The sequence below is a fragment of the Sardina pilchardus genome, chromosome 12 (genome assembly GCF_963854185.1).
Source record: "Sardina pilchardus chromosome 12, fSarPil1.1, whole genome shotgun sequence".
NCBI lineage: Eukaryota > Metazoa > Chordata > Actinopteri > Clupeiformes > Clupeidae > Sardina > Sardina pilchardus.
Window position 1 is genome coordinate 17,514,591 of NC_085005.1, and position 10,000 is coordinate 17,524,590.

Consider the following 10,000-nt stretch of genomic DNA (forward strand, 5'->3'; position numbering starts at 1 on the left):
CTGGATAATGTGGGTGGAGAGACGGAGAGTTGGGCCATGGACCTGCTGAAGCCTTGGACAGGGGCAAAGTTTGTGACCTTGGTGTCACCTCTGCTGCGGAACACAGATTCTCTCGGCCTGGTGGATGGAGTCGTGCAGTCAGGAATGACTTTGCATGACAAGGCCATTAGGGTAAGGAAAACCACAAACATTAGTTTTCTTTAATTGAATCCGTTAATCAAATTTCTTTACAGAAAGGATTCGGATATTCTCAGAGGTAATACAGCTTTGATATTCAAGGGTAAATAAAGCATCGCCTACGCTACACATAAAGACGGCCTTTCACAGCTGATATGGAGCAGAATTTTGCCAGTTGTTTAGACTTTCCTTTTGATAGCCCTGCCAGCCTTAGTCCACTGATTGTCAGATTGTTGACCTGTCCCAGGCTGCCAAATATCAGTGCCACAAACTTACATGAATATCCTAGGTCACTGATCTTTGCAAGGAGGGGTTGGTATTCCTTTTTCTTTTGGTCATCTTTTCAAAAAAGGCTATGTCCATATACATGTACAGATCATAAAAACAACCTATTTCAAGGACTTACACCTCCTTTCTATCTGTATCCATAAGCACAACATCAGGGGCGTTAGGGATGTTACAAAACACATAATCAGTGCTGTTGAACCAGTCTGGTAATACCCATGAGTGTTTGTACATCGGCGTATTTTTTGGAAATATACCTTGAACAGAACTGGCAATGAGATCAACAATACAGTCATGGCATGCTGTGTACGCACACACACACACACACACACACACACACACACACACACACACACACACACACACACACACATATACACACAGAAAAGATGGAATACCTTGCTTGCCCCTCTGCGGGCAGTTGTTCTCCCTCTAAGCTCCAGAGAGCATTGAACAGAACAGAGCATTGAAAACTCAAGGGTTCTAATCTGCACAGTATCTTAACTGTTCCTAGGACTACCCTCTTCTAAATTATGATCTCAGGTATAGTTCCTTAAATATGCTGGAGCCAGTCCTCTTGTTTGGGGGTCACAGTCCGAAGTCTTCTACACACATACGAATAGTATATATGCATGTATGTCATGTCATGTTGCTAGATGAAATACATCGCTGGACGTTTGTCATGCAAAGTGTAGTATCTTAAATGCACAGGTTATGACAGACACACAGAAAATACAGACATACACTCCCACGCACATGTTCGTTCACTCACACGTCGGCTCACTCACTATGCTCTGAGTCCCTCTGATTTAGAATCATATGAGCACAATGGGAATTAAAAAAGGCCTCTTTGTAATGTCTGGATTATCAGTAGTTCTGCTTCTCATACTGATCAGAAATGACCACTTCTCGTGGTATAAGGGCATGTGAAGGCCAGTTATCATGCTTCTCCTGCCCAAAAGCAGTGTGTTCTGCTGTTTGGGCCATTGGTAGAGCTTGCAGTGTTTCACCTGTATTTGCTAGGTAGCTTGCTGGTTTTATACTAGAACTCCACAATGCTGCTTTAGATGTCTGTCTTTTGCCTTATTCTCTCTCTGTATCTCTCTCTCTCAGTCTCTGTCTATCTCTGTGTCTCTCTCCCCCAGATTGTGGTAAAAGGTGTCTTTAATCTCTCTCTCTCTCTCTCTCCCTCTACTCCAGATTGTGGTAAAAGGTGTCTTTAATCTCTCTCTCTCTCTCTCTCTCTCTCCCCCAGATTGTGGTAAAAGATGTCTTTAATCTCTCTCTCTCTCTCTCTCTCTCTCTCTCTGTCTCCTCCAGAGCGTGGTAAAAGGTGTTTTTTACCGTTGGGCCTTTTATGTGCCTGATGGAGTAGCACTGGATCGAGTTGGTGAACTGGTATCATCAGGAAAGGTACACACACACACACACACACACACACACACACACACACACACACACACACACAGACACACACAGACACACACACACATTCTGCATACTGCTTTCCATGTCTTTCCGCGATGTCACCCCTGACTGAATCCATGACTAAACTGGTGTTTGCTGAAGTAAAAGCCGACGGCCACTGGTTAACTAGGGACATTTGGCATGCAAAGTGTAGCAGCTTAAATGCAAAGAATGATATCTACTGTGAAAAGGGGGGAATATTGGGGGAAATATTCTTCCTTGTAAAGAACAGTAAGAACAGTCAGAAACATGTGTGCACACATACACAGACATGCACGCATGCGCATGCATTGCACACACACACACACACACACACACACACACACACACAATCGCACACACACAAACTCTAACACACACAAGTCAAGTCAAGTCAAGTCAAGTCAAGTCAAGTTTATTTATATAGCACATTTCATACACAGAGGTCATTCAATGTGCTTTACATAAACAAAAACCAAACAGTAATTATAGCAGATAAAAGCATAGATGGGCAAAGAGTAATAGTAATAAAAATAATAATAATAAAAAGATCATAATAGAAAATAAAAACAAAGCATAAATCAAGATCAAATCAATAAGGAATAATTAACATAAAAGACTCCAGATTGAATAATTAAGAGACAGTTAGCAAAAAGCATCTGAGAACAATTTGGTCTTAAGTCTAGATTTATAACAGGCTGCAGTTGGGGCCTTTTTAATGTCATCAGAAAGTTGGTTCCAAAGCTGAGCCGCATAGCAGCTAAAAGCTGCTTCGCCATGTTTAGTTCTAACAGCAGGTTTTACTAAGAGGTTTTTCTCCTGAGACCTCAGAGGACGAGAAGGTGTGTACTGCTGAAACATGTCTGATAGGTAGGTCCTGCTCCATTTACTGATTTATAAACAATTAGTAGTGCTTTAAAGTCAACTCTGTGACATACTGGAAGCCAGTGCAGAGATTTAAGAATTGGAGTAATGTGCTCAGTTCTTTTTGTTTTTGTGAGAACCCTAGCAGCTGCATTTTGAATCATCTGAAGCTGTTTGATAGTCTTTTTAGGAAGGCCTGTGAAAAGCCCATTGCAGTAATCAACCCTGCTAGAGATAAATGCATGAATGAGCTTTTCTAAGTCATGTTTTGACATTAGCCCTCTCAGTTTGGCAATATTTTTGAGGTGATAAAAAGCTGATTTAGTTATCATTTTCATGTGACTGTTGAAATTTAGATCACTGTCGATTAATACACCGAGATTTTTAACAGTATCCTTTGCTTTCAATCCTTTTGTTTCAAGGAGAGTGGCAACCTTAATTCTTTCCTCCTTTTTACCAAATATAATTGCTTCAGTTTTTTCTTTGTTCAGCTGAAGAAAATTTTGAGCCATCCAAGTGTTGATTTGTTCTATACACTGACATAGAGATTCAAGGGGACCATAGTCTTTTGGTGACAGAGCTAAGTAAATTTGTGTGTCATCTGCATAGCTATGATATGAAATCAAATTATTTTGGATGATTTGTCCAAGTGGGAGCATATAGAGGTTGAATAATAGTGGCCCCAAGATCGACCCCTGGGGAACACCACAGGTCAAGGATGTTGGTGTTGAGGTACAGTTGCCGATGGCAACAAAGAAGCTCCTCTCTTGTAGATATGATTTGAGCCAGTTTAGAACTATGCCTGTAAATCCAACCCAGTGTTCTAGTCTGTGTAGTAAAATATTGTGGTCAACAATGTCAAAAGCTGCGCTAAGGTCCAGTAGCACTAGGACTGATGTTTTACCAGAATCTGTGTTGAGACGTATGTCATTGAAAACTTTAATGAGAGCTGTTTCAGTGCTGTGATTTGCCCGAAAACCAGACTGAAAGTAATCAAAATACCCATTTGATGTTAGGAAGGTGGTTAGTTGATTAAAGACTACTTTTTCAATAATTTTGCCAATAAAAGGTAGATTGGATATGGGCCTGTAATTGTTTAACATGGAGGCATCCAGGTTATTCTTCTTGAGCAGTGGCTTTACAACAGCTATTTTTAGCGACTTAGGAAAAGTGCCAGACAGCAGTGATGTATTTACAATGTGAAGGACATCTGAGGTTATAAGAGGAAAAACAGTTTTGAAGAAATTTGTAGGCAGAGTGTCTAAGCCACATGTGGAGGAGCTGAGATTCTGCACTGTTTTTTCATGTGTTTCATGGTCTATCAAGTTGAACTCTGACATCAAGTTAAGCTTCCCTCTATTTGTAGCTGGAAGTTCCAGGTGTTGAATTTGTAATGTAGCAGATATGTTGAGTCGGATTTTGTCAATTTTACCTTTAAAAAAGATGAAAACTCATTGCATTTATTAGTTGAGAGAAGTTCGGGCACTGATTGTGAGGGAGGACACATACATGCACAAACACACACACATGCACATACAGACATGCAGTCACTATCTCTCTCTACCTCTGGTTCATGCATGCACACACACACACACACACACACACACACACACACACACACACACACACACACACACACACACACACACACAAACACACACATACAGACACATAGACCCTCTCTCTATCTCTGTCTCTCTCTCTCTCTCTGGCTCACGCAGACACACAGACACACAGTCACACAGACACACAGACACACACACACACACAGACACAGACACACACACACACACCAGCACTCCTGATTCAGCTTATGGCTCACTGCACGACTCAAGTGAGAGAGGTGCAGAATGGGAAACCGTGCAAGCTGAAGCTGGGCTGGGGTCGTGTTGGACAGGGCAGGGCAGGGCAGGGCAGGGTCTGGGGTGGACATGATAAGCGCTAGCGGGAGGGCTAGCCTGTTGGACGTGACATGACAACTCACACAGAGTTGTGTTTGAGTTTGTTATGGTTATTGGTGGTATGGTATGGTGTGGTGGTATGGTATGGTATGGTTATTTTGGAGGGATTAATCTGTGGTGTTTTGGTTATCCTGGCTGAATTAAGCCTTGACTTGGTTCCATAAAAGAGATAAGCAATGCATAAGTTACCATGGAGATTTATTCTGCGCAGCTAGCCTAACAACCAGTCTTAGTTAATTCTAATGTTAGTAATGTTGTCTTATTGGTTCAGCCAGTTGTCACTCTGATCAGGTTTCCACATATTTTTAAGAACTTTATTCTGTGTATTTATGCTATATTTATTTGCTCGCAAAACACCACAAATAGTCTACATAATGCCAAAGGGTAGACTATACTTACTTATTAACATATTTTGTTGCTACTGTCTATGTTTGATGAATAGCCTACTGCAGTAGCTGATTGGAAATGGAGGGCATATTTTCAAAGGAAACATTTTCAATTAATTCAGTGATGAAGATAGCCTGGTCCGGCTATCTGGTCATCGTTAACACCCGCCTCCCCCCCCACCAGCTCCCCTGTTCGCTGAGAAATCGAGTCCAATAGGATGCTGTAGGGAAATGAAAATTGAGTGGAAGCTTACGGAGGGCTATGCCAGGCTATGATGAAGACAATATAAGTCATAGTTATGCTATATGTGCTTCTAATAGTGGCATGCTCTTTTCTTAATGTGTGCTTAGATGAGGAAGCACTCTCTCCCGGGTGCATGCTTAATTGTGCATTCAGTTGGTCTACCACGCCTACTCTTTTTGTTTTTATGAAAACGGCCATGTTTCTCTAGCGTGGAAATATCCAGATTCTTTCACGAAGTGAAAAGAGTCTGGCAACTCTCGATTGGGAGACGGTTGCAGCACTTGCCTCGCGACGGGCACTAACTTTGAAATCACCGGTCCAGCCTTACCGATCACATTGATCAGAGATTCCACTTTACAAACTGCCAATAAACAGCATCATCATCCAGGAAACACTGCATGTGGGTCTACCTTGTAAACATATTTCTGCATTTTTTTTGTGTCGCTACTTCTGTTTATCAAGTTTTTTGTTTCGTCTTCCCCTCTTGTCACTGATTGACCTGACATTTTTCTTGTCTGAGGGAAATGGTTATGAACTATGGGCTGTAGTGTTTCCCTATTCAAAAAGGAAATATTTCACTTCCTTGTTTACAGTATACTTACACCTGGCTTGTCATTCATGAAACGTTTTGACCTGGGATGACCAGACAGCGCTAGATCAAGCCTCACTTTACCTCTTATCTTGGATTTCATGGCAGACATGTTTGTCCAAAACAACATACAGTAATAATAACAAACAATATCATTCAAATGCTACAGTTTAAAGTTGTCATATAGCCTCCATGATTTTAACAGAATAACAACAATAGCAAATTGGCATGGCATGGCCATAAACATATACAAACCGTGACTGTATAGGAGATTAATTGTTATGTGATTGCTGTCAACACACAAAAACATCTGATCTCCACTTGTTCTCTCTCACTGGGTTGTGTACATGGTGCTGTTTAGTGTAGCGCTATATATGTGCACACACACACACACACACACACACACACACACACACACACACACAGAGAAGCCCAAAGACCACATTCTGGTATGCTTAGTATGTGTTGAGTGAAGCACATAATCTCACGCTTTGTCACAAAGCTTATGGATGTGTGTGTGTGTGTGTGTGTGTGTGTGTGTGTGTCTTTATACTGTATGTGTGGTTGCCTGTGTGATACGGTCAAACGTGTGTGTACATTGTAAACATCGAATGCTGTTTGTTTGCTGAGATGTGGGTGTGGGTGTATGTGTGTTTGAGTGTGAGTGAGTGTATTCAGATGCAATGAAGAATATTATATATAATATTTATAGTGTTTAAGTGAGTCAACAAGTGATTATATGAGTGAGTGAGCAGGGGTGTGTGTGTGTGTGTGTGTGTGTGTGTGTGTGTGTGTGTGTGTGTGTGTGTGTGTGTGTGTGTGTGTGTGTGTGTGCGCGTGCGTGTGTGTGTGTGTGCGCGTGCGTGTGTGTGTGTAATCCTCTCTTTGTCTGCGCTTTAGCTCTACTCATACCCTCGTGCGTGCGGCCGGATGCCATCCCGCCCTGGTTTCCGTGACGATGCCAGGGTTCCCATTCAGTACAGACAGACGCTGACAGGCCTGGAGTGTGTGTGTGTGTGTGTGTGTGTGTGTGTGTGTGTGTGTGTGTGTGTGTGTGTGTGTGTGTGTGTGTGTGTCTGTGTGTCATGGCCCTGAGCAGAGCTACTCACAGAGCTCGTCGGATTCCCCAAACTCATCACTTTTAAATACTCTCCCTCTCTGGCCCACCCCTCTCTGACACACTCACACTCTCACACACACCCACACATACACAAAGATGAACTAAACACACATCCACTCACTCTATCCCACTGCATGGCTTTGCCGAACGATTTGGTTCTAGTCAGTATTTGCGACACTCACACACACACATACACACACACACATGCGTGGGGGGGGGCGGGTCTTTTAGATTGTGTAGATCTTGTGTAGAGACCTTATTCATTTGTGTAAAGAGTTCATATTTGTGTGTGTTATTAGTTTGTGTAGAGGACTCCATATTAGAGCCTTTGTTTAGGGATTTGATTCAGCATAATTTATATATAGATGTGTGTATGTATGTGGGTTTGTGTGTATGTATGTAGGTGTTAGATATAGTATATAAATGTGTATGTATGTACTATGTACACATGTATGTGTATTTATGTAGGTAGCTGTTAAGTATTTGTGTGTCTGTGTATGTATGTAAATTGGTGTTAAGAATATAAGTGTTTGTGTTTGTGTGTGTGTGTACAGTATGCACTGTAATATTAGCCAATATTAACTCCTGCGCTGTATGTCCCATCTGTGTCCTCGTAGATCCGCCCAGTTGTCGAGACAACCTACCCATTCTCCCAGGTCCCTGAGGCCTTCCGGAAGGTTGAGACCGGCCAAGCACGGGGGAAAACCGTCATCACCATAGCGACCGAGGAAGCTGAATCTTCCTCCTCGTCCAAACACACTGACGCCCACACCCCGACCGCCGTGACACACGACACTGACGTGCCTCACACTCACACTGCCAAACACACGTCTTCGCCCGTGGCAGAGGAGAAGACCCACGCCGCCCAAACACACACCCCGTCGCCCGCGATGGTGGCGGCTGCGATGGCGGTGGAGGGCCTGGCCGTGGAGGCTGTGGAGGAAGGCCGCGTGGAGACGGGACCTGCACTCGCCGAGGAGTCTGAGCAACCAGGGGCACAGGCAGAGGCAGAGTCGGCAGAGATGGCACAGGCCACAGAAGCAGAGTCCGCAGAGGTGGCGGCACAGCCTGCAGAGATGGCACAGGGCACAGAAGCAGAGTCTGCAGAGATGGCACAGGCCACAGAAGCAGAGTCCGCAGAGGTGGCGGCACAGCCTGCAGAGATGGCACAGGGCACAGAAGCAGAGTCTGCAGAGATGGCGGCGCAGGCTGCAGTGGGCACCCAGATGACTGAGACTGTGTCAACACAGGCCACAGATGGCCAACTCCCAGTCACTCCCAGAGAGTGAGAGTGGAAACACACACACACACACACACACACACACACCCTCTCTCTCATACACACACACACACACACACACACACACACACACTCATACACATACACATACACTGACAAATACCATAAAGGGAACTGCTAGAGCAGGTTTCAGTGTTGACACAAAGTGAAAATGGTACGAAAGCTTGGTAATGTGAGGAAGTTGGAACCTTACAAGATTTAATGTTTTTTTTCCCTCTCTCTCTCTCTGACAGACAGGCAGACACACACACACACACACACACACACACACACACACACACACACACACACACACACATACACACATACAATCGCCCTCACAAATAGGCAAATATAAGTGGGGGCACACACTAACACATTTTGGATACACACACACACACACAAAACGTGTGTAAAACAGGTACTTTTGAGATAGCTCGGGCGTGGGGTTCATGCTGTCAGACACATGAACAAACACAGCTCAAATAGTGTGTGAACTATCACTCTGACATGGATGTTTTGTGTGGTGTGGCTTAGTTTAGGGGCTTGTGCTTTCGCTCTTTCTGTTGGATACACGCACACACACACACACACCACACACCACACACACACACCACATACACACACACAATCTTGCTCTACCTCAAACAGTGTATCTTTTTCGAAGGCTCTCATGGAATCTGTCCAAACCCAACAGCCTTATTTACTTCTGTGGTGGAGGGACCACCTTATGGCTGGTGTGTATGTTCATGTTTGCCTTAAGCAATAAACTCTTACACACTCTTACTTTTGTGTTTATTGTGTGTGTGTGTGTGTGTGTGTGTGTGTGTGTGTGTGTGTGTGTGTGTTTTATCATCCCTATACGTGTGGAATCCAAAGTAGAGATATCAGCAAATAGACATTTATTTCATAGGACAGAACAAAACAAAACATTTTCTTCCAAAAACATAACTATTTTACAGTGTGTGTGCGTGCGTGTGCGTGAAAGTGTGTGTGTGCGTGTATGGGAGAGAATAGGTAATTGGAATGAAGTTCAGTTTCTCCCTTTTGTCCATCATCCTGCATGGTGGCAAAAGACCAATTTCTTCCTAGTCTTGGACAGAGGGGGCGAGTGTCCGTGTCAGTCATATGGTTCGAAGGAACAGATGTCTTACGACCTTATATTAATAAAAGTATTCCCTTAAAGTCCCTATGGTGTAAGGAAAAAATAAAAAATAAACAAGTTCAGTTTTGATGGAGTAATGATGACCAAAGGCTGGTTGGTATTTACTAGTAATTGTTTACATAAAGAAGGCCAGTCTGTCTGCAAGAAAAACATCACAAGCCAGTGACTGTACTGTACAAGATCCTCTACATGAAAGAGATGTTCAACTCCATCCAGCTTGCATCAGAAGCAGCAAAACATTCCTTTTCCTGAGCACTCCAGTCCCCCTCTGTCGCCGCTATGTACACAGTTACAATGTGAGGTATTTGAATGGAAGGCTGGTGAGTTTTGTAATACAAATGTGATGCCAGTTTGTTCAGCACCGCATCTTTCTGTGCCGTGGGCCTCATGGTGCAGCTGCATGACAGGGACCATGGATCCCATGATGGTGCAGCAGCACGACTGAGCTCATGGGTCCCAGGGCGCAGCTGCACGACTGAGTCTA

General features: G+C 43.6%; 2 protein-coding genes across 2 annotated transcripts in view; one reads left to right on the forward strand and one right to left on the reverse strand.

Moving 5' to 3' along the window:
- The window catches only part of LOC134097335 (reticulon-4-interacting protein 1 homolog, mitochondrial-like), a 15,432-nt gene extending 6,310 nt beyond the window's left edge, over window positions 1-9,122 (forward strand). The window contains exons 7-9 of the mRNA XM_062550213.1: window positions 1-171; window positions 1,783-1,875; window positions 7,690-9,122. The exon at window positions 1-171 is cut by the window's left edge and continues 13 nt beyond it. Coding sequence (XP_062406197.1) covers window positions 1-171; window positions 1,783-1,875; window positions 7,690-8,361 — 936 coding nt within the window. The 3' untranslated portion in view covers window positions 8,362-9,122. The remainder of the gene's footprint in view (window positions 172-1,782; window positions 1,876-7,689) is intronic.
- Window positions 9,123-9,236: 114 nt separating this feature from the next.
- LOC134097376 (uncharacterized) overlaps window positions 9,237-10,000 on the reverse strand; it is a 32,745-nt gene continuing 31,981 nt past the window's right edge. Inside the window, exon 23 of the mRNA XM_062550261.1 lies at window positions 9,237-10,000. This exon is cut by the window's right edge and continues 211 nt beyond it. The gene's annotated coding sequence lies outside the window, so the exon portion shown is untranslated.